Below are 25,110 nucleotides of genomic sequence, written 5' to 3'. Positions count from 1 at the left end.
AAATCTCAAGAAAAGGATCTGACCAATATTTATGAGTTGTTTTACGCTGAAAGAGAAATCTCTTGACTTAAAGATGGGTCAAATAGACGTAAACAAGTAGAGGATCGGTCAATTTTTTAACCATAATTGTATATATACCGCGAGAATTCATCTGGCAGAGCAAGGCTAGTTCAACCTTTGACCTAAAATAAATATTCAAGTAAAAAATAACCTGATGTCCTTTAATTAAGAGTAACAGTTGAGATGTGTCTATTTTTGGCCGATACGGAAACAATGATCACGGTAGGGATTTTTCAGCCCTAAATTGCCTTTTTACATAAAACCATTCTGGGGTGCAAAAAATATTGGGGAACCTACCCTAAGAGAAATACGCCAAATCAGCTAATCGCGTTGTACAGTGTCTATTGGTCTTAAGTGCATCCAGTAAGGTTGGTGGGTTGGGGGAAAAATGAGCACCAAGTAACATCCCCTGATGCTCCTTTGAGAACCAGACAAAAATTGTTACGTGAACAACTGCATACAGTATATGCCTGCAAATAACACGTTTTCAATGCTTTTATTTAAAACGTGCTGTCTTATAACTAAATACTGTACTCCAAAAAACACAAAGTTTCAGTTTTTCTGTAGTACATTAATTTAATAATTGTCATCAATGTGCAATGCTCTCATAAACTTCAAATCTGTACTGAATACCATTTTCCTCTTGCAGGCCCTGTGGTACTCCTGGAAACCTGTAAGAAAAATACAACTACTTGGGATTTCATATGCAATATTGTCAAATTGGCCATTGCTATAAATCAGGACTTGCATACCGGCAATATACAAACAGTTCTGGTTTAGTCTCACAAATTGTATTCACTTTATTTTGGGACAAAAAAAAATTGTGTTGTTGCCATCTTCCCTTTGCCTTTCGTTTAAACAATAATTTTTTTTTATTGAGCAACACAATTTTGACTAATTAATTGCAAACAAATTTCATTATCCTGGACATATTTGCTATACATAGTTGTAAGAAAAATGATGTAATGGGCAACAGTAGCCCCTTGGCTAATTCGTCCCCAGCAAAAAATACTTCTTTTTTTTCCTAAGAGGTGACTAAAAATAAATGTGTCTGGCCAAGTGGCCATTTCAACCAACACAACTTTTTACAATCAGAATAGCAACCATGCTGATCTTACCCAGGCAGCAGATTGAACTTGTCTGAGCAGAATTCAGGGAAGAATGTGTCACATGGAAACTGTTTCAGAACTTGTGTGACAAATAACCTTCTGGTGCCTTGGCTCTGCATCAACTCCTACAGACATAAACATCATCATCATCATCATCATAAATCAACCCTGTTGACCTATCAATAAAAGGCAAAAAGCCTGTCATCATTGCACACACTCAGAATAAAAAGCAACAACTATTTACAGGTAGCACTTGCAAAGCACGTCGGGAGCCTGGGAAGTGTGCTGCCTCACCATCGCTACACTATTAACATGACTTTAAGTTAGTCAGAGAGTGAGGTATTGTGCGCTCTCAAATGTGGTATCTTCGAACAAGCCAAGGTAACCCTCACTGACTTCTCGCTACATCAAAGAGAGGGGTGTGCCTGCGCTAACACACAAAAAGAACAAACGCTATATATACCATGTCTTTTAAAACCACGACCCGTGCCTGCCTGACTGTCTTGTAAAATTTCAAAAGCCAACAAATGAAATGGTGGATACCTTGTAGAGTGAGCTCCCTCCTATAACCCAGACCTGATCAACCTGGTTTGACAGCTCTGTGTCAATCAGCCGGAGAGCTGAGCAAAAATCAGGGGCCAGATGGTGGGCGCCAGCAGGGCGATCTCTGTTGATCAAGCAACACTATTGTTAAAACAGAAACTCTCCCTATATTAAAACAAACTATTGCAATTGATGCTCATGGGCACCAGGTAGCATCCAATGACCACATGAGTAGTCCACCTACATGTTTGAAAAAGAAATAGCCAGTGATGGGACATTGTGATTTCCTAGTAATGTAGAAGTGCTATTTGAAAATGTAAACACTTGCAGAAATGCATAGAATAAAATGTTGCATACTGACATTAAGAATATTTTTTTCCTGCCTCATTAACATGAGTGTCTTCACATATTACGAGTGTGCATCACTCCAATAAAAGACAATTTGATCCGTATCTCATACATGAGGTGTGATACAATTCAAACTAGTACAGTGGAATAATTCGATTTGGCTAGAGTCGATGCACGTTAAAAACCTAATAAATATCAATAACATAAATTAAGGTAATTTTAGCAAAGTTCTTATTTCAGAAGTGTGTATTTAACAGGTAGCCCTTCCTATTAATCCAGGAAGTTGCTCTCTCACTTTCAAAAAGGTCGGTGACCCTGCTCTAATTTTTATGGTGGACTTTCCTGGGCCTCCAATACCATGAATACACAAGAAAAATAACTTAATTTAACATTAGCATAAATGAGCAAACAAAAGTCTGAAAACATGTCTGTTTTTCAATGCCTGAGCAAATCACCAGAACTCTATTTTTTTATTCACATATGAATAAAAATTACCAGTAAACAAACAATACAGTGGTACCTCAGAGTTTGAACATAATTCGTTCCTGCGAAGTGTTCTAAGTCCAAATTGTTCAACCCCCGAAACATTTGTTCTCATAGGAAATAATGTAAACGCAATTAATCCGTTCCCAAGCTCCAAAAACTGAAAATTTATTTTTTAATTTCTATTTAAGTTTTTTTTTATATTACAGTTAAGTACAGTAAATACCTTACCTTTTTTGTTGTGGTGTGATGGCATCAGTGGATGATAAATGCTATGTTAAGTGCTAGCTTTAGTTCAGTGCCGAGTTAATGTATTTTACATTGAGCATATTGTTAGACTACCAAGCGGTCCTTGCATGCGTTTTAACGTCAGGCACGTCGTTGGACAGCTAAGGGAGGGGGGTGGTCCTCGTGCCAGTATTTATAGAAGTAGTCACGGTAGTTACAACGGCGCGCTAATCTCCTTCCTAATTCCACTGTGGTTTGTAGCACTGTACGTTTTTCTTTGCTGCCACTGGCATTGTTGTTTTTCATTGGGGCCATAGCAAAAAAAAAAAATTGTGAAAAAAATCCAAATGTACTCGCGAGTATGGAGCACCTCCGAGAGTATTCACAATCTGACTGGAAATGAGCAGTGCATCGTCTCAACTACCGCAACGTGAGCATTCGGCATTGCTCGGCTCCACTCTGCTTCACTCGGCTACCCATTTTCAAGGTACGTTCGTCTTAGCTTGCTTTGCTTGGGTGTTCAAACTCTGAAAATGAGTTCAAACTCAGAGGCCTTTTTTACTCAGATTTTTTGGTTGAAGTACGATTTGTACGAGTTCCGAGACGTTCAAACTCCGAGGTTCCACTGTATTTAATAGCCTTTAACCATGCCTCTGGTTAAACTATAAGACTAAAATGAGTAAATATATTTGACTGTGTGCATGCGTTTGAAAAGCATAAAACATACTTGAGTTGTCGACTTAGCACGATGTTGATCCTATTGTTTAAAGGTCGGTTTTTCTCTGGGATGGAAAACCATGTCTTCCTTCCCATGAGCACCACATTCCGCTTACCTGCAGGAGACAACAGATCATTGACCACACCACACACCTCAAGACGGCAATGGCCATCATAATGTCATTCATAAATTCATTGCAACTGCTCTGAATGATGACCCAACTTCCCAATTTGCATGTCTTCCGCAGACAGCACTCGTTTCCCATGTTGGTTAAACATGTATGTACCGTAAAGTCTCATAAAATACACACCTTTGTATAATACCCCCACCCCACACTCACATATCACCCTTAAAAAGCAGTTATTTTTTTCTCTGTACTTGTGTTATATGGTCCCCAGACCTGCTGTTACCCTTTATTATCAGACTGAATAATATGAATGAATTAAGACTGAAAACATACCAATAAAGTGCAAGTCAGGGGTAACCTGGTAGCCCTTATGAATCACGAGTAGCCCGCGCGGCTGTTCTAAAATAGTATACCAGTAATGGGACATTATGATTTTCTAGGAATTTTACAGACGTGATTATTTGGAAAATGTGAACACTGCCAGAAATGTATAAAGCTAGTGATGACCTGTTGATAATGACCTATTATCAATCTGTATCTGTTTCCTAATCGTTGCAAGAAATCATTAACTCTCATACAGTAAATGTATACACTGTATATGCGTTTTTAATAATAATATATTATTAAAAGATATAAGAGTAAAAATATTTGAGAGTGTCTCAAATAGATAGCCTTTTTAAATCCAGGTTACAAACTATGCTCTTTTCTCATATCTATGATTAAGGTCTGTCAAAGTATTTTTAAAATTATATTTTCAAAAATCTCTTTCTTGTACTTTCAATAATTTTAGTAAGCTATTATTTCTTTACTTTACTTTTAAATCTCTAAACTATGAATGAATAAATAATTGTTTTCGATCAGTCACAAAAAAATAAAATAAAAATATACAACTCTGTTGTTGCTTTTAAATGTTGCACTTTTTATTACATTATGTGAAGCACATTGAGTTATGTTTTGTATGAAATATGCTATAAATCAGCAATTTTATTTATTGTTTTGACAAGTCAAATCAAGCCACCTACTGTACTGTATATTGTTTAGTGCGCAGGGACCGTGGTTATGATGCACTGAGCAGCTCTCTTTTTCTTGGTCTCTGTCTATACTTTCATCTCTCTACTCTCCCTCGCTTCAACAGTTACCTTCTACAGATGCTGTGGCTGTCATCTTCCGGAAATATTTGAATTCATCACTAGAAGAGAAAAACATTAATTGAGGACAAACGCTAATTTATGCACATTTTAAGTAGAAAGTCAACCCCAAACATTTTCTTATCAATAATACAGACCTGATCAAAATCTTAAGACCAGTTGAAAAATAGCTAGTTTACCTTTTGCACATTTGGATCTTAGTGAGATTTTAAGTAGATCTACAATATGCAAAAGCAAGAAGGGGGAGTGTGACAAAAAGCACTTTGAAAAAGAATGTATTGAAAACAAATAAACTAAAAAAAAGGCTGTTAATTAGCTGATCAAAAGTTTAAGACGAAGGCTAAAAAACTAACAAAAAACTCCAAACCAGAACCCTCAAAAAATCAGTAGTACTCAGTAGTGAACAGCTCCATCGTTCTTGTGAATCACTTCAAAATTTCCTTTGGGCATGCTTGATGCGAGTGTTTCCATGAGTCTAGTGGAAACAATGCTTCAAGTTTTACTTAAGTGGTTTATCTTGGTCTTCTTTCTTTATATAAAACAGGACGATACCCTCGACACTGTTGCAAAATCATTTAAGGCGATCACTGCAAACGATTGTTGTAACTGAGACTTCTGCACATGTTACGAAGTGACGATTCAGTAGTGATGGGATAAGTAGCCCACCGTACACCGAGCTTGGAGGGGAAAATGTTGTGCGCGAATACCATGTTATTAAAATGACTTATTTTTCTTAATTCTTAATCTTTATTTTTTTTATGAAACTCCAGATTAACCATTATTCCACGTGCTTCAATCAATCTGTGAAAACGTATTAAATACCACAAAGATCCGCTTAAAGCGTGCTGATGTACTTTCACTTACTTTAGTCTTGTTGGGTGCCATGGGAGATGTCCGTTTCTGCCTATTCCCTGGTCCGGACACATTGCAACGATGCTGTTCAAGATTCGAGACATACTCCTCTCTCCGACAGTCCAACGTTAACAGAAGTTTTTACACAGCTAAAACAGTCTTCCTCTGAAAAACATCAACATTTCAGGCGCATCACCGCCACCGTGAGGATTGGGGAGTTATTGCGGATGGAAACAAATACACAGTGATGAGAGTGAATGGAGCGTGTAGTGTGGATACCGACACGCTCACGGCAAAGTCGTATGAAATGGGCTATATTATAGCCCATTTCACACATAAGGCTATGTGCTTCATACAAGCAAAGGCACAACAGCTACAAGCACCAACAAAGCAGTTATTGACAATCAGAAGCAAAGCAGAGAAAACTAAAAACTTACAAAAATTACTAAAAGAGCATGATTGACAACGATAAAATGTCAACATAAAAGGTTAAAACCATTTAAAAGTAAACAAATAAGTAGGTTTCTAAAATAACCAAAAGAAAAAAAACATGGTTTAAAAATGCTTACAAGATATTAATCAAAGGTATAGGGGAAAAGAGCAACGTTTTAAACCTGGGTTTAAACGCATCAGTCAGCACACCCATCATGATGACTTTTTACTATGCCTTCCTTGAAATCATCATGACTGTAAACGACGGCATTATGTTGAATGGCCGCTAGGGAGCAGTCGTGCACCGTCAAGGCAAGTGTTGTTGAGGTGAGGCAATTAATCAAACGTAACATCAATATCTTTGGAGATGATGTACAGTATTGGACAATAAAGGTTGAACTATGTTTCTTACTTTAGCAATAATGTATTCAACCTCAAATACATTCAACGCCTTGCTTTTTCTGTAATGTTGTATTGTTAGTTATATTGTATTGCATATTTTGTTGAATTGCGATGCGATCGTGGTGATATTAAGTGGTGGATTAGGTCAACTCCCCATTTAAGGCCCAGGTTCAAAATGCACCGCACGCCACTGGTCTGAAAATGTTATCCCGTTGACACAAGGCCGGAACAAATAAAATAAAAATAAATCAGAATACAAAAAAAACACAAAGAAATAAAACCATTTCAGCTTTATTATTCATAGTAATTGACATCACACAACACAATAACAGACTGTAGGGCTGAGTTCTAAATATTCAATACTATGGTAGCTCTTAAAACAATAAGGTATACCATAGTTGCTAGCGAACATTCGGCTGAATCAGTCATTGAAAAATGTGATTCATAAATGAAATTGTTGACAAACTATCAACATGCAAAAAAACAACAACAAAAAACAAAGAAACAATTGTGTCACAGAACAGTCTATGTGTAGAAGAAGTGACTTTTGGCTTTTCCGAGTCAAGGGTCACCAAAAGCGAGCTTGCATGATTTGCTTGGCACAGCGCCAGATGTACTGTATACAACATATATCCTTTAATCAACACCAAATATTCAAATTTGCTTTAATGGAGAAAAAAACAACAATCCAAACACAAGAGTGGGTGTGTTTGGGGCACTGCCAGAGATTAAATATATTTAATCAAATAAAATAATAATATAATATAGCTGCAAATGAAGTTATACTACTGTACATATTTTACATGGCTCTGTTAGTCATGAGCTCTTATAATCGTCATCCCTTCTCTCAACCTCTTCATTCGTCTCGGTGTGGTTTTAAGAGGTGCCTTGACTGTGAACACAACCAGGGCAGCAGTGTAGTGTGTCATGAATGAAGTGATCACACTCTACGCAAAATACGTTGTGACAGGATGGGCAGGTGAACATCTAGAAACAGAGAAGAGCAAAATACAGTAAACTGAAAATACAGGTGGTTAAATTTGATAAGATTATTGAGAAATTGTTCATGCGTGAAGTACAACCCAGTGAACAGATAGATATATGTCCCCTCATTTATTAGTTAGTTTTATTTATCAGTCATTTCAATGTAAGACAAATATAACACAAGTAAATGCAACTAGATTTATTTTTATTATTGGATTTATTAATTTTTTAATCCAAACTTCAGCCATGCATCTTATCATGCTGAAACGTTAAAAAAATAAGTTGAGATGGGGCAATAAAAAGGAGTGGGAAAGTTGAGCAATGTGCCTGTTTGGAACATTCCACAGGCAACCGGTTAGATGGAAAGAGGCGAGTGTCATGATTGGGTATAAAAAAAGAGCATTCCCTAACGTAGCTCATTTACACAATGTCCCAAATTCATTCATTTGGGGTTTGTAGCATATAATTGAGCCTGATGTCTTTCTGTTTTTTGTTATCCCACCCAGAAGGTTCAGTGTTCTTTTTTCGTACTCATGACAATGGGAAAATTATTGGTACTGTTGCAGAATTAAAAACCTACAATGATCAGTGAAATGGGTCATGGGTCTTCCAACAGGATAAAGGCTAACAAAAAGTTATGAACAAAATGTTGGACTACTCTGCAAGACCCCTGATTTAAAAACTGTTGAGCATCTGTGACCTATGTTTGTTGATGTACATGTTTCGCCATGTTTGTTTATCTCCGGTGGATTGCGCGGCAAATGCACGGACTTATATACAACCATATGTGTGCGCAGTGCTGGAATGGGACTAATTTTCAGCCCTGTAGTTTCATGGCTCAGACCATCCACTTTAGTTTACAGGGTTTTAATGATGTCAAATTTTACGCATATTAGTATCATTCTAAAACAGCATACCATTCCACCCGTCTATACTTGTGTTGGATCAAAAATTAAAATACCTTTAATGCCTTGCTATATCACAATCAAAGTTTATTTGAACAATTCACCGTAGATACAGAAAATAATTTAAGAACGCTGCAGATAAATCAAAAGCCGGGTTTCCATGGAGCCATGGCTTCCGATTAGAATGAACGGCCAACGGAATGAAAAATGTTTCCATATAAACACCTCAATCGGAATGAAAAGGCTGAATCCGAATGGAATTTCCAGGATGGTAGATTTCTTTTAGCAATCCGAACGGGCGTCATGTTAACAGTTCAGCTCATCTGCGAGGGGAGAACTGTCTTGTTTTAAAGTACTTAGAACATGTTTAGTTTTTTTGTAATTGTATTTTTATTTGGGAACAATCACAGCAAATCAACATTTCAACCATTAGAACATGTCATCTTCCCAATTTTTTGTTCCGAGTCCATTAGTTATCCTTCCCCATTGGCTGAGGTGCTTTTTCTGTCAAGAAAACTTTGGACCCTGGGTCAGGGTCTGTTAATCTCCAGTGATGTCGACTGTTCTTGAGCCAGTCCAGTTTCGACCATCACCATTCAAATACTGTCCCACAATACAACACTCCACTGTATCAGATAAAATAATGTACATAAACAATTTAACGAAACATTAGGGACTAGCACTCATCATTTACAGATAACTGATCTTTTTTTGAAAACTTAATTCAGAACTATTTGCATAAAGGGCGATGTCGGGTGTGTGTGTGTGTGTGTATGGGGGGGGGGTATCCGTTTGAGCTGCTGTCAAAAAAGAAGAAGAAAAAAAAAAGAGTAATATTCGAGAATATTCATTTTGATTGCATGTATCCTCGCACTAAGGTTCAAAAAGGGGACCAAGTTCCATCTGTGTAGGTCACCTTTAATATTGAGAGATAGTGGCTCATAGTTAGCACGAAAAAGCCTTAAAAGGTCACTAGTCAATTGTATCCCTAGGTATTTAATATTCTCATTTTCCCACTTTAAAATAAATTATTTGTGTAGGGTTGCGGTGGGGGTATAGTTAAGTGTCATCACCTGCGTTTTTGAAATGTTAACTTTATAGCCCGAAAACCTACCAAAAAAGATTCAAGGATAACATCAGTTCCTTAAATGAGCTCTCTGGCGTCCCCAAACTAACCAAAGCATCATCAGCAAACATAGCGACCTTGTGTTCTACTCCTGATATTAGGATACATCTGATTTTTGTATTTCGTCTTATTGATTGGCCTAGTGTCTTTATAAATAAATCAAAAAGGAGGGGTGACATTGGACAGCCCTGCCTACATCCCCATTGATGGGGGAAACTTCCAGGTAAATCCCCATTGATCCTGATATGCGCTGAGGGCCTATCATACAATGCTTGAACTACTCTAATGAACTTGTCCCTAAAACCAAACTTCTTCAACACTTTATATAGAAAATCCCATCTGACCGAATCAAAGGCCTTCTCGCCATCCAGACTCCCTATTATTGATTGCAATTTATTCTTGTGGATATGATCCATAATATGCAATACTCTTCTGATATTATCAGTTGTTTATCTCTGGCGACAAAACTGATCTAAATTGATGAGGACTGGTAGCAGCTTCTCTTGTCTATGGGAAAGAATAGAAGTAAATATCTTATGATCCAAATTAAGTACAGATTGGCCGATAGCTTCCACACTCCTGTTTGTCTTTCCCCTCTTTTGGCATAACTGACATTGTTGCCTCTCTCCAGGAAGGTGGAATTATCCCCTCCTCTAATACAAAATTAAATGTTCTCACTAATAGTGGAGTTAGTTCCTGCCTTAGGCATCGGTACCAATGGGAATCATATCCATCAGGGCCAACCGCCTTTCCTGATTTCAACCTAGAGATGGCAGCATCAACTTCTTCTGCTGAAATTTGCTTTATCAAGTTATCATTATGGTCTGGAAGCACTGGTAAGTCCAGGAAGCCAAGGAAGGCATCGATGCGATTTTCGTCCGAGGCCTTAGGTTGTAAATATAGATCCCTGTAGAAAGTTTCAAAATTTTCCTGAATCCTCCCCAATTCAGTCTCTAATACCTTAGTTTTAGGATTCTTAATTCTATATATAGTACTTTCCTCCTGTTGTTTTCTCAATTTATATGCCAGATATTTTGCTGATTTCCCACCCATCTTATAGTATTTGTTTTAGAAAAATTAGATTTTTTTGAGCCTCCTGTGTATAAATATAATTAATTTCCCCTTGAAACTTTTTGATTTCCCCCGTTTACATTAAAAGAGAGAATTTTCACTCAATCACCTTGCATTGAAAAATAAAATTGGACAAAATCTCACATCCCCTATTGCAGCAGATAGTTTTTCCTGAATTGTCATCATCTCAACCAGCATTTCGTCTGTACTTCGCAGCTTTTCTTTGTGTTCGGCAACCCCTTGTTTCCACATCGCCGTGCCTTGCATTGGCCTTATCTAGCTCTCCCCTAATATCTTGCAGTTGTGCTTTTGTGTCTTTTCCGAAAATCTTTCATTTCTCTCCCGACTCCACTCAACTCCATCAAGATTACCATTAGGTTCACCGGCCCTTTCTTGGATTCATTTCCGACGCCGTCAGGCAGCGAGGAGGGCAAGACTCCTCGGCTTGCTCCAGGAGAGTTATCGTTAGCATTTTTGGTTAGCTGCATGTCGTCATCTCCAAAAACCTCAGAAGTCGTTTTTTTGCCTTTCTTGTTCTTCTTGGATGTCATTAGTGCCCCCTAAGACTTATCTTTGTCCACTTTACTGGTAATTAACTTTGCTCAGGAGCAGTATTTACAACTTTTCTTCGAGAGCTCTGCTACTATGCAACCATCTACTACAAGCCGGAATCGGAAGTTCTAGAACATGTTTTTATCATTAAATAGCTTCAATAAAAGTGTGTTAAATGACGATTGAAGTTCATCTCGATCAATCATGTGATCCATATCTGCACATCGCACGGCTTCGAGGCCGAACTGATTAACAGCAGATCGGAATGGATCACACATGTAAACAGGTGACCACAGATCTTGTTCGGAATGATTATGATACCAGTTCATAGTAGTTTCGTTACTCACAAGACTACGATTTCTTGTGAATAGAGCATGCGCAGAACACAAACCAAAGGCTCCGTTCAAAGGAGGTACCCCAATCGCGTTCATATGACCAAATATTCGTGTTAGAAAAAAGGGATAGCCTAGGGGTCTTATTTGGGTTTTGGAAGGGTTATTGACTGCATGTAAACATACTGACAGAAAGAAGATGAACCACACAGTCTGGAGAAGGCATGAATTATGAGAGACAGAAATACTTTGATTGCAGTGATTGCAACAAAAAACATAATCTGTGCAATAAAATACTATGTTGATAGTACAAAGAAGAGGTGACTTTCAGCTTTGCCTTGTTAGGGGGGGGTCAACAAAGCAAGTCACTCGCATGATTTGTTTGACACAGTTTTTATGCTGGATGCCCTTCCTGATCTGTCCCACCAATTTTTATCCGGGCTTGGGACTGCCAGTGATTGGGAATTGCTGCGCTGACCAGGAATCAAATTTGCACTACATAAAAGGCAGGAGGAGCATGTACCACAACACCAGTGCTACCCGTTAATATTGTGGCTCAGGAATATGCCAAGTAAAATATTGAATTTGAATTATCTTGTGCAATGACAATTTCATAGCTACAGTAGAAATAGAAAGCTAGACATTAAAAGCTTAACTTACCCTTTTATCTTTTAATTCTCCTTGACAAGACTGACAGAACCTGAAATCAACCACAGTGAAATGCATTAGAACATTGTATATTCACAAAATTCTACATAAAAGACTGAAAATGTAAGAACTGTACAACGCATAGACAATGACACTTAATGCATACAAATATTGCAACAGCAATAGTAACTGGGAAAAAAGTAAATTCGGTCTCTCCAACAACAGCTTCAGTTGTTCTGTGTTTCCAGAATATGTTGGTGTCTTTCTGTGGAATGTGTGTATGATGTGTGTAACCAGTCATTCAGAAGAGGAGTGATCATATTCTCTGTGCCCGGCGCAGTCCGTCGCTCCGGGCCCGGCGATGCGGTTCGGGGCCTGTGGGCCTCCAGGGTGCCCCGTGGCTCCCTCTCCCCTCTCCCTTCCTCCCCCTTGCTGCCTCTCCCCGCCCGTCCTCCGCCTCCCTGTCCCTTCTCCCTCATCACCCTTCCTCCTCCTCCTCTCCCCCTCTCTCTGCGGCACTGCCGAAGCCCCTTGTCCTTCTTGTCGTCTCCTTCCCCTGTCCCTTCCCCCTCTCCTATCCGCCTTCCTCCCTCTCTCCTGGGCCGGGGGCTCCATCCATGGCCCGGGTCTCGGGGCTCCGGGTGCCGGGCGGGTGGGTGCGGGTGTTGTGCCTGCCCTGCTCCGGTGGGCCTCCTGGCACCTCGGGCGGGCCCCAGTATCCGGGGGGCGAGCCCTATCGCCCCGTTGGGCTGGTCCCATATGCCCGCCAGGGTCCCGGTGGGGTGAGTGGGGGTTTGGTGGGCAGGTGCGCCTCCTGCCCCCGTGGGCTGGTGGGGTGCCTGGCGGGTCTGCCGTGCCCCGTCCTGCTGCGTTGGTTTGGGGGCGCGGGCCGTGTTGGGGTGGGGGCCGCTCCTGGCTCTGCTCTCCGGCCGGTGAAGTCCCTTGGCGCTGCCATGGCCTGAGGGGGCCCTGGGGGGTTGTGCTTGCTCTGTTCTGGCCGGGGTCGATGGCTCTCCTCTTTGGTGGAGGTTTTCATGCATGCCAGATCCACCACACCAGCATCTATCGAAATTCAAACACAATCTGCTTCTTCCTCTGGTCGTTGAATCAGTGGAGGCTGATGTCTGTGGATCTCACTCTGCTTCATCTATCCTTCCTTCCTTTCCTCAGTCTCTCCTTTGGTCTCTTGAGGACTACCTAATTTGTTGGAATTCAGATGTTTCTGGGGTTGGTGAAAGACTCTGGTTGGTAACCCGGTGGGTAGTAGGTAATGTCTGGTCGGCGCTGGATTTCACTTTCCTTTCTTTTCTTTTCTTTGATCCTTCCTTGGGTCTCCTGACAACCTCACGACTCTAGCTGGATTCTGAAGTATTCGGTTTAGGTGAACGGTATGGGGTTTTTAAATAGGTTTTAGGTGAACTAATGAGTACACACTCACACGCACGCACACATACAAAATAAAAAATTTAAATAAAAAAATTAATTAAAAAAATAAAATTAAATAAAAAAGAGACCAATGATGATGACATGTCGAATCGGTAAAATTACCGAATGAACAATACTGAGCTCTCAAAGAAAAAAAAGAACAAAAAATCTATGTGCCCTGCCCGGAGTCAAAAGCATAAATTGCTCTAAATTGGATGCTGAAGATTTCAGATTCAGTGGGAACTTTGGAACACATAATTGTTTCTTAGACTTCTATATGTGTTCAAGCAAGCAAAAACAAACTTGGTGCTTGTAACTACAGGTGACTAAGTGATGATTATTTACAGTATATAAGTCACTGTTTGAGTCCTTTTCACATTTTCAAAAGAAAAATCATCACTTTGTGGGGATGGTGAATATATAATCTCAAGTGTTCAAGCTGTTTGTCCTAGCACTGCACACCAGTTGGTGGCATGCAAACTTGAGATGGGGGACTCGAGGCATTATTAGGACTTGCTTTCCAAAAACTGCTTTCCAAAAGGAGTGACTTGACTTTATATCCAAGTGACTCGACTTGGCTTACACTTGAACTACATGACCTGACAATTCATCTTGAGTAGGGAGAAAAGCAAGAAAGAAATCAAAAAGGAGGTTTTGTTTCATTACATTTGTGCCAACATGGCAATCCAGTCAGCTTTGCGGTGCACTTGCTAGTGTGTCGTGGCTACACTGAAAACTAGAAGTGATGAAAGGAGCCTCGAGGAATATTACATTTGGATTTACTGATTATGCTGTCCATGAAGTTGGCAAAAAGAGCACGGCAAAATGCATGGTTTGTGGCTCAAAGATGATAGGACAACACCAAAAACGTCAAACTTCATTTATAACTACAAAACCCACAAAGACAGGTAAGCTAACACACACAGTTTTGCTTGCAACACCAAGACGGGTTTTGGACCATTCAATTTTTTTTGATTGTGAACACGCAAGTACAGCTCAGTTATGTAATTAGTGGCGTGATGGCTTATGAATTGTTTGTTTCTACTGTTGCAGTTAGGTTTGCATATTGTCTATTAGATTTCTGCAAATGTATTAAAAATATATATATAAGAAACTAGGGCTGTTAAAAAAACAAAACAGCGCACAATTCTCATATTGATTCAATATGCAGCTTAATCGATTTTTAAAGATACATTTTTGATGGGAATATTCACCAAAATATCTTAATTGGGGTTATGGTTCACACTTGAAGCATGGAAACATTTTATATTAATGGAACATTAAGCCTTAAAATTAGATTTCAATGCTGTTCAAACATGAAACAGATAGCAACCTGTTTGTTAAATACAGTGGCTCACAGTTTTAAGACTGAAGTACATTTTCATACAAATCTTACAGTGTACATGAACAAGATTACTGATTAGTATTTTCTAAATTTGAGTTAAAAAATATAAATCGCAATAATTGACGTACAGATTCGTATCGGGATTAATTGGTATCAAATCGTGACCTATGAATCGGGATACAGATCGAATCGCAAGCTACTAGGCAATTCACACCCCTATAAGAAACCATGTCGAATGGTATTCACAGCCTTTGCCATGAAGCTCAAAATGTAATTGATGATCCTTGATTGGTATTTTTATTGGTACTTGGCATATATATTGATAAGAAGGTGTTAGATGGAATAAGAACTCCACTTTTGGCGATTACAATCTACAAAAGTAATACGGGAATATATGGATGATTTTGGCCTCGTCGACAGCTGGAGACTTAAAAACCCAACTAAGAAGGAATGTACCTTCTTTTCCGCGGTGCACCGGTCTCTTTCAAGAATTGATTATTTTCTTACAAATAATTCTATTGCTGATAAAATTGGTACAAAAACACATCCTATTATTATTAGCGACCATGCACCAGTCTCCCTTATCCTACAAGTTGATTATACCTTTAAACCACCCCCGACATGGCGTTTCAACATCTCAGTGCTAAATGACGCAGAGTTTGACAAAATTATAAGAAGAGAGTGGGCAGACTTTTTGGAAATAAATGACTCCAGACTTATCTCCATCTCTGGGAAGCTGGGAAAGCGGTAATTAGAGGTACAATTATATCATATTCATCTTATAAAAACAGGATAAAAATTTTGAAAAAGACTTGGAAGATAAAATTAAACAACTGACGGATGAACTGACTCCGACATTTGTCTCCAGTGATCTCTACATCTATTTGTGCAATCTACACTTGTAGCCCTTACTATCGCTAAAAAAACAATTCTTGTTAACTAGAAAAATAAACAAACTCTGAACGCAATAAACCCAAATAACCAAATATGGACTGACTTACAAAATACAGTTAGACGATATGTTATCCAAAAAGACAGGGTTTATAATACAACAATTGAGATACAATAACTTTGAATATAATAACTAATCAGGTACATTTCTTGCAAACCAACTTCAACGCAATCGGGGAAAATCTCTTATAACGGCTATTAAAGGGACAACTGGTGAATGCATACAATCACCAGAAGAAATTAATCAAATTTTTTATATCTATTATCGCAACCTATACTCTACTATATATATACTATAGAAACAAGCCTAAACCTGAGCTCCATTATTCTTAAGAGTAGTAACAGAAATTAAAACTAATGGTTACATACGTCCACACATGAACACAGCAGGAATTAAACTTTTATTAAAGCCAGAAAAAGACCCCACCCTTTCATCTAGTTATCGTCTGATTTCACTAATTAACACACTGATATTAAAAGTATCGCTAAGGCCTTCGCATCCAGACTAGAAAAAGTAATCTCGACAATTGTTCATAGCGACCAAACAGGCTTTATTAAAGGTTGTCACTCTACTATACCCTACTCTACTATACTATACTCTACTATATTAGGAGGCTCTTTAACTTTAACCTTATTAGCATGTCACAGCTGCATGATAAAAAGGCATTTATTTTATCGTTGGATGCAGAAAAAGCCTTAGACAAAGTTAACTAGTCCTTCCTCTTTGCTGTTTTAAATAAATTTGGCTTTGGGAAGTCATTTATTCACTGGGTGTCAGTATTATATGATTCTCCTAAAGCTACAGTTACTCCTAATGGGATTACATATCAGAGTTTTACTCTACAGAGAGGCACAAGACAGGGATGCCCATTGTCCCCTTTATTATTTGCGATATTTATTGAGCCGCTTGCATTAGCTATACGCCAGGAAAGAAGGATTCAAGGAATTCACTCCGGGGTAACAGAACACAAAATTAATCTATATGCCGATTAGGGGTGTGAATTGCCTATTCGCTTGCGATTCGATCTGTATCACGATTCATAGGTCACGATTCGATTAATCCCGATACGAATCTATAAATCAATTATTGTGATTTTTTTTTTTTACTCTAATTTAGAAAATATTTATCAATAAACATGTACATGTACACTGTAAGATTTGTATGAAAATGTACTTAAGGCTTATAAACTGTGGTCCACCGTATTTAACAAACAAACAAATCAAATTTTAAGGCTTAATGTTCCATTAATATAACATTCTTCCATGCTTTTAAATGTGAACCCTAACTTTAATTAAGACATTTTGTTGAATATTTCCTTAAAAAGTTGATCTTTAAAAATCTATTTGGCTACATATTGAATCAATACGAGAATTGTGCGCTTTAATATCGCGATATATTGCCGAATCGATTTTTTTTAACACCCCTAATGCTGATATTTTACTTTATTTAGAAAAACCTGCTATGTCGTTAGGGGAAGTATCTAATTTAATAACTAAATTCTCACATTTATCAGATTATTCTATTAACTCGACAAAATCAACACTACTACCTATTACAGAAAATGTATGGAACCCTGCAAGCCAGGACCCACGCTACTCATTTCCTATAGGTAATTTAAAATACTTAGGCATAAAAATCTCACCTAAATTAACTGATTTAATTCATTTAAACTTTACTCCACTTCTGGATAGCATTTACAGTGACTTGGAGCGCTGGAATAATCTTCCCATTTCTCTAATAGGACGAATAGCCACCATTAAAATGAAAATTTTATCCAAAATAAATATTTTTTTCTCAATGATTCCATTCAAACCTATGTCAAACTGGTTTCAGTCGTTGGACTCGGCCGTTACAAAATTTTACTGGAATTTAAAAAAAAGCAAAGATTAGTCTATCTACTCTTCAGAAAAGTACATCCAAAGGAAGTCTAGAGGCACCAAATTTTATGCACTACTATATAGCTAACCAGCTACAATATATCATTCTATGGGCACAACCTAACAGAGATACTAACTGTTGGCTGGAACTAGAACAGAAGGATTGTAATAACCTCAGACTTTTAGATTTACTCTTTATTACAACATCGATTAAGCGACACAATTGTTTTAAAAACCCAATGATTTCCGCCACCCTGACAGCTTGGTGGAAGGCACTAGAAATTACAAAAGCCCAATTGGAGTCCTGCGGGCTTTCTTCCATATGGCATAACCCTGACTCGTTTTATTTAGGTGTGTGGGAGCAGAAAGGAATTACACATCTCCACCATCTTTTCTCAGATAATATGTTTATATCATATACATTCTTGCTCCAAAAACACAAAATATATATTTATATTTTTTTACATTATCTGCAAGTTAAAAATATGATAAAGAAACAAATTCCAACACTTTGGGGTACGCTCCAACCGCCTGTTTTAGTTAAAGATATTACAAAGCTTTCTCCGTTAACAACAAAAAAACTCTCAAAAATATATGTTACTTTTGTATACAAATAAAATGTATTTACCCTTCTCGAAATGGGAGACAGACTTGTCTATAGCTCCGGAATTTGACTCTTGGATTCAAGTTTGTGAAAACGTATTTAAATGACAAAACACACAAATTTACAACTTATCCAGCATAAAATTATTCATAGAACATATATTTCTCAATATATGATGAAGAAAATGGGACTCTCAGACTCCGACATTTGTCTCCAGTGATATCTACATCTATTTGCGCAATCTACACTTGTAGCCCTAACTATCGCTAAAAAAACAATTCTTGTTAACTGGAAAAATAAACAAACTCTGAATATCGACCAATGGTCTAACCTCCTCATAAATCACATTTTAATAGAAAAAATATCTGCCTAAAATAAAAAATAAATTTATACAAACATGGTCTATGTATATAGAATCTTTTAATCTAAGTCTAGTTACTTAATTCTACCTGTTAGCAAGAGCCACCACATCGCAATAACTTATATTGTATTTGGCAATTTGTAACTACTGGTTGTGTTTTTATAGTCAGGAACCCAGTTGCTGCCAGCAGGATCGAGTAGACCACATCAAATGACACTTTACAGTCACCAACTCCTCAAGATTCACTTCCAATGGGTACTAAGGGTTAATATTCGGAATCGCTGCATGCCAGTGGGTTAACTTTATAGGTGCTGTCCCCCCAAGCTGGGGGTGGGCGGCTCTGTTGGCTGCTCGGTGGCAGCTGCGTCTTGGCCGTATCCTGGGTCTCTTGGGGGGGGCTTCGTTGTGGTGCTTTCCCTGGTGTCCAGAGTGGCGTCGACCCAGCGCGGTCAGTCGCTCCGTGCCCGGCGATGCCCTTCCTTCCTTCCTCCCTCTTGCTGCTTCTCCCTCCTCGCCTCTCCCCGCTGGTCCTCCGCCTCCCGGTCCCTTCTCCCTCATCACCCTTCCTCCTCCTCCCCCCTCTCTCTGCTGCCCTGCCGCCGCCCCTTGCCCTTTTTGTCGTCTCCTCCCCCCTTCCCGTCCCCCTCCCCTGTCCGCCTTCCTCCTCCTCCCCTGGGCCGGGGGCTCCATCCGTGGCCCGGGTCTCGGGGCTCCTAGGGCCGGGCGGGCGTTTGGGGGTGTTGTTCCTGCCCCGCTCCAGTGGGCCTCCTGGCACCTCGGGGAGTCCTATCGCCCCACCGTGCTGTCTCCATATGCCCGCCGGGGTCGCTTTGGGATTGTGGTGGTGCGGTGGGCGGGTGCGTCTCCTGCCCCTGCCGCTGGTCGCTCCTCTTAACTCACTGCACTAGTTTTGCACAATACACTTTGTTAATAGACACATAGGGCACATAACACACACTTGCACAATTTTAATGCACCCCAAATGGGGGGGGGGGGGTCCGGGGGGGGGGGGGGCATTGGTTGGGGCAGACCGCAGTATTAAGCAATGCTGCGATCCACCATCTGTATCGGGCCTGGGGTTCGGGGGTGCCGCCCGTCTCCCGGTGCTCCCATCTCCCCTTCCGCCCCCAGTGTTCCAGTGCTGAAGGTGGGGTGGGTGTGGGTGCCCTCGCTGCTCCACTGTCCGGCCCCTCTCCAGCACCGATGGATGATGGTCCACGGGGTTTGGGTGGTTGGGGTTTTGAGGGCTGGTGGGGGGTACCGGCTTGGTGGTGGGGTGGGTGGTTTGGGGGCCTGGAAACGGCGGGGGCTGGGTTGTGGTGGGTGGCGGTGGGGGCCGGGGGGATTGTGGAGGGAGCAGGGGCTGTGGGCCGGTGGGGTGCCTAGTGGGCCTGCCATGCCCCCATTCTGCTGCATTGGGCTTGGGGCGTGGGCCGTGTTGGGGTGGGGGGCGCTCCTGGCTCCGGGTTTGCTCTCCGGCTGGTGGCCCCTGCGGGGCCCGGGGGTTGTGCCTTGGCGCTGCCGCGGCCTGAGGGTACCTGAAGAGTTGTGCTTGCTCTGTCTTGGCCGGGGTCGACGGCTCCCGTCTTTGGTGGAGGTTTTCATGCATGCCAGATCCAGCACACCAGCATCTACCGAAATTCAAACACAATCTGCTTCTTCCTCTGGTCGTTGAATCGGTGAAGACTGATGTCTGTGGATCTCACTCTGGTTCATCTATCCTTCCTTCCTTTCCTTAGTCTTTCCTTTGGTCTCTTGAAGTCTCCCTAATTTGTTGGAATTTGGATGTTTCTGGGGTTGGTGAAAGATTCTGGTTGGTAACCCGGTGGGTAGTAGGTGATGTCTGGTCGGTGCTGGATTTTACTTTTCTTTCTTTTCTTTGATCCTTCCTCGGGTCTCCTGACAACTTCACGACTCTAGCTAGATTCTGAAGTATTCGGTCTAGGTGAACGGTATGGGATTTTTAATAGGTTTTAGGTGAATTAATGAGCACACACTCACACGCACGCACATATGCACACACACACCCGCACATTCAAAAAAGAGAGGGAGAGAGAGAGAGAGAGAGCGAGAGAGCAATGATGATGACATGTCGAATAGGTAAGATTACCAAATGAAATATACTGAGCTCTCTGAGAGAGAGAAAAAAAAAAGAAAAAAAAACCTCAACTTTTGTTTCAAGTTCAGACCACCTTATTCCTTTGCACTCTGCTCCCACCACCGCTACAACCACCGTCCAATACTTTTAATTTTAGCACTAACTCATTACTAACCTTTTTTCTTGGGGGTTTCCTACTGGTGTTTCAATGAAGACATGAAGGGGGAAGAGGTGATGAAAGGATCTGGCAAGGTGTGGGGCTGACACAAGGGTCAACCCTTGATGACAAAATAACATAACATGGCATATAAATATTGTGCTTTTTTAAAGCCGGAACATAATTAAAACAATACATACTATATCTACGGTGGAATCACTTAAGTCAAACACAGTAAATGTGGTGCAGTTTGGAGTTTTACCCACTTCCAAGTCCATCACCATAGATGGCATAAGAATTTAGCCCTGTGACTATTTAAAATTGGCTCCATGTTTTTGTTCTGATAAACACCATAAAAGTGATGGCAAAAAGGAAAGCTGAAAGCTGTAATGATAACCATAGTAGGCAACATGTGTTCCTAATCCTGCCTGCCAACAGACATACAACAAAGCTCTTATTTCTAGCAATACCGCTGTGTTTGACTTTGGACATTCCACTGTGATTTGTACCTTAGCATAACATTAGCATTGTTATTGCATCATCAGTCTAAAATTTATATCATGCAGCCTTGATCATACGTCTTCAGTTAGACATACCACAGACTTTACATTCCACTGGAAGCTCCACGTATTTAGCATGGCACTGCGGACACAAGTATCCTCCCAGAGAAAGACCAGGACCATTGGTGCCATCTAACAGACTTTTACACAAACAATGAACATTAAAAAAAATATCCATTCTGGTGAAAAGGTGCGGTAACTATCCAAAGCCAGGTTACAGCCACATACAGGTTCAATTGTATAGACTGCAACTTTTGACATTTGCAGCCGGTCACTCATTAGCTACCTCCCATTTAGAGCCTACATCCCTCATTGGCAGCATTTAAAGACTAAAGACGTCATAATGCATACTTGTGGCCTCCCATAGCCAAAGATTATTTTATTTTATTTTATATCAGTGCTACTGGATGTTTATCAGCATTTTCTGAAGAACTCTGGGTTTGTGAAACAACCAAAAAACAAAACAAAAAAACAAGCGTTTTTTTGGAGGGATTGAAAATTATTCCAAGGGCCACTCAGAATGTGATCAGGGTCCGCAGTTGCCCATCTCTGCTAGATGGCATTGTGATTGGACCATGAATTTTGAAAAGGATTGATGCACTTTTAAGTGGTACCTCCAAAGGTTTCAACTCCATTGATCAAGTAGAAAGTGTCCACTGAAAGGTGCAGACCCTAAACTGGGACATAGCTACAGGTATACATTTCATGGGCAATAAATGAATGTTTTTTGATGGCGGTAAATGCTTTCTTGAGTACTCGTTTTAAGTGGTTTACTCACGCCATGCTGAAAGAGGGTTTGGCGTTCTGGTCCGTCAGAGAGCCAAAGGTATGCTGGGGAAACCCTGATAGTAGAAACAAATGTGAGTTATTCAGTTCATCAAGAGAAAATAAACAAAATATATATTGCGATTAAGTAGCTAGGATTTGGCAAAGCACACACCTACGGTATCTGCATAAGGCTTACAAGCTAATAAAGTCAGTGCAAAAACACTAATGGGCTCTGCACACGGGAGGCGACGTCGCTCGCTCTCAATTAATTTCCTATGGAATCAGGGCGACAAGATGACACGCGACATTCGTGCATGTGAAAAATTGTGCGCGTACACGTAGACGTGCACACGTAGACCCGTGACGCGATACTAGAAAGTTAAAACATGGTCAACTTTTGTCGCTGTCGCCGGGGCTTCAACCAATCAGCGAAGGTTTCATTGGGGCGCCAATGAATGCAGGGCATATTACACAGTGGGTTATCCAGCAAAAATGGATGAGATAATTTTAGCAGCGTTTATCATTTTGTAAAAAAATACAAAAAATAAAAAACTATAATTTTGTACGATACTTCACGCAATCATTTCCGTGACGTCAACAAAAAGGCCGGTGCATGACAACTTGTTGGTACAGGATTCATTTGTCCAGTAAGCTTTCTTTACCATTTTTGTAACAGTTAATAATAATAATAATAACTAGAAAAATTTCTGGGGAAATTTTGAATGGGACTGCTGACTCTTGCAAGGTGGAAAGACGCATGTAGTACTTTTAGCAATAGTAGTAGTACTAGTAGGACTTTTAGTAGTAGCAAGTACTTGTAGTAGTAGTAGTAGTATTAGTACTAAGTAGTCATAGTAGTAATAGTAGTACTTGTAGTAGAAGCAGTAGTAAGAGTAGTCGTACTTGTAGTAGTAATAGTAGTACTTGTAGTAATTTTAGTAGTAGTCAAATGGCTAAGATGGCCTACGCCCTGTGTGTGCGAGGGGGCGAGAATCCTGGGCGTACCTAATTAATTGGCCAAGATGGCCGCCGCCCTGGGTGAACGGAGTGGCGAGAATCCTGGGCTTACCTAATAAATTGGCCAAGATGGCCGCCGCCCTGCGCGAGCGGAGTGGTGAGAATCCTGAGCGTACCTAATCAATTGACCAGAATCCTTGGCGTACGTAATCATATGTCCAAGGTAGTAGTAGTAGTAATAGTATTTGCAATAGTAGTCGTACATAGGCCAAGCCTTGAGTACACAAAGAAAAAATGGGGCTGAGTTGAGCTCAACAGTGAGAGAGATGATTGGCTGAGGCAGTTGCTATGCAAAAGTGAGAGACCAGGCAATATAGCTAAAAAAGCATTATTTAAATAGCAGTCCATTCCATTAAATTAAAAAAAATAAAATAATGTGCCTTTTTTTAATGCATTTTTTAATGAGCATGCATATTCACGCACACACATTGGAACTTTAACATACTGGAGACATCACGCACACACATTCCATTGATATTGTATAGGATACGCACACCTCGAACAAAAGCCTCTCATGACTTAACAGTTGAAGATGAAGATTCCAGAAATGGCTCGTTAGAACGGCAAGGGTTTGGGGAACGCGAGCATGTTCTCAGTTTTTTTAATCGGATGAAAAATGACCAAATTAGAGCAGGTTGAAAACGTATTATTTATAAAAAAAAATGAAGAGAAAAAGTCGTCGAAATTAACATGGAAAAGATAGGCAACAAGGTCCGACTTGTCCTCGCTTTAAGTGAAAAAAAAAGGTACTAAATGACACCTTAGCCAAATAAAAGTGGGTTTGTCAGAAAGAAGGCCCTTGTGACTACAAAATGTGCGAATTTGATGTCTAGTGAGCAAAGATTGTGGCCATGGTGACGAGTTGAAGTGAAACTTTTGGAAATAGATTTTTTGGCTCTCTTCACTCTGGGGCTAATTGCTCCACTCAAGCCGACGCAATACACACCAATGTTAAAAGGCTATTTGTCTCCCTTTCGCTCACTGTCTTTGAACCCGCACGGGGGAGAGTTTTCATTCCTAAAAATAAATTTAAAGATGAGAAAAATTGCAACAAAATGAGCTACAATTCATATCGGCCGGTCAACGTATGCGCGCGCAGCGTGTCTTGGAAAAAGGTGATTGATTTGATGTGATCACTTTCGGTTTCTCATTCATTCCTATGGGACTTTTTTGGGGACTTTTTTGGGAATTGCGTCGCCATGGTAACTTGGAATTCCGAGAAAAATAATACCGCAGCGAGTCAGATCGAGCCGCATCGTTTGATACCTCATTTGTGCTGGTGCGATCTACGGTACGGGCCGCATTTTTGTGGAAAAATCGGTGGAATAAAAAAAAATTAAAAAAAATAAAACCATTTTTCTAGGATAGTAATATGTGCCTTCTGCTTCGCAGCAGGCCCATAATGATATCGACATACAAGTACAGTGTTCCCTCACTTTTTGCGGTTAATACGTTGCACGCTTTCCATGATGTAGAGGTGTTAAAAAAATAAATCAATACAAAATCTTTTCAATAACCTGTAATACTGCCTGTCACCTTAATGAGCTCGTCTTATGGAGTTGCGTAAATGAGCGTAAGTTAATTGCCTTCAGAAGTCAGTGGCAAATTGCCTTCAATTAACTTTATATTCTACTTCTACAAGTGCATGTGCTTGGAGGAGGAGGGGGGTGGCGGTGGAATGAGACACAGCATTGGCCTTACTGTGTAGGTTCCAGCGTGTACGTGAAACTGGGGTCTGTTCTAAAAATAGCTAACCAGTGTTGGGACACTGACTTGCTAAGAAGAATTAAAAGAAGAAAATTTTCAACTTTTTTATTTATTTATCATAGTGCATGTTTTTTAATTTACCAAATACTCTATATTTTGTTTATAAATGTG

The 25,110-nt window shown here is 40.1% G+C and overlaps 2 protein-coding genes across 3 annotated transcripts in view; both read right to left on the bottom strand.

Moving 5' to 3' along the window:
- Window positions 1-596: 596 nt before the first annotated feature.
- Window positions 597-5,785, bottom strand: dhfr (dihydrofolate reductase). The gene is made up of 6 exons (XM_086076191.1): window positions 5,629-5,785; window positions 4,756-4,805; window positions 3,499-3,604; window positions 1,713-1,836; window positions 1,179-1,294; window positions 597-731 (listed from the first exon to the last, which is right to left on the bottom strand). Exons 1-6 carry the CDS (start codon window positions 5,718-5,720, stop codon window positions 650-652), a joined length of 570 nt encoding a protein of 189 aa, XP_085932317.1. The 5' UTR covers window positions 5,721-5,785; the 3' UTR covers window positions 597-649.
- A 940-nt stretch (window positions 5,786-6,725) lies between these two features.
- The window catches only part of gtf2h2 (general transcription factor IIH, polypeptide 2), a 39,312-nt gene continuing 20,927 nt past the window's right edge, over window positions 6,726-25,110 (bottom strand). For both annotated transcript variants that reach the window (XM_086076190.1, XM_086076189.1), the window contains exons 11-15: window positions 22,226-22,289; window positions 21,484-21,587; window positions 20,906-21,008; window positions 12,081-12,120; window positions 6,726-7,437 (exon numbers count right to left, since the gene is read on the bottom strand). In XM_086076190.1, coding sequence (XP_085932316.1) covers window positions 7,327-7,437; window positions 12,081-12,120; window positions 20,906-21,008; window positions 21,484-21,587; window positions 22,226-22,289 — 422 coding nt within the window. In that variant the 3' untranslated portion in view covers window positions 6,726-7,326. The remainder of the gene's footprint in view (window positions 7,438-12,080; window positions 12,121-20,905; window positions 21,009-21,483; window positions 21,588-22,225; window positions 22,290-25,110) is intronic.

Source organism: Leptonotus elevatus, chromosome 5, assembly GCF_054856555.1.
Source record: "Leptonotus elevatus isolate MCC_2025b chromosome 5, RoL_Lele_1.0, whole genome shotgun sequence".
Taxonomy (NCBI): domain Eukaryota; kingdom Metazoa; phylum Chordata; class Actinopteri; order Syngnathiformes; family Syngnathidae; genus Leptonotus; species Leptonotus elevatus.
The sequence above is the reverse complement of the archived record's forward strand: the minus strand, read 5'-3'. Positions and strand labels throughout refer to the sequence as shown.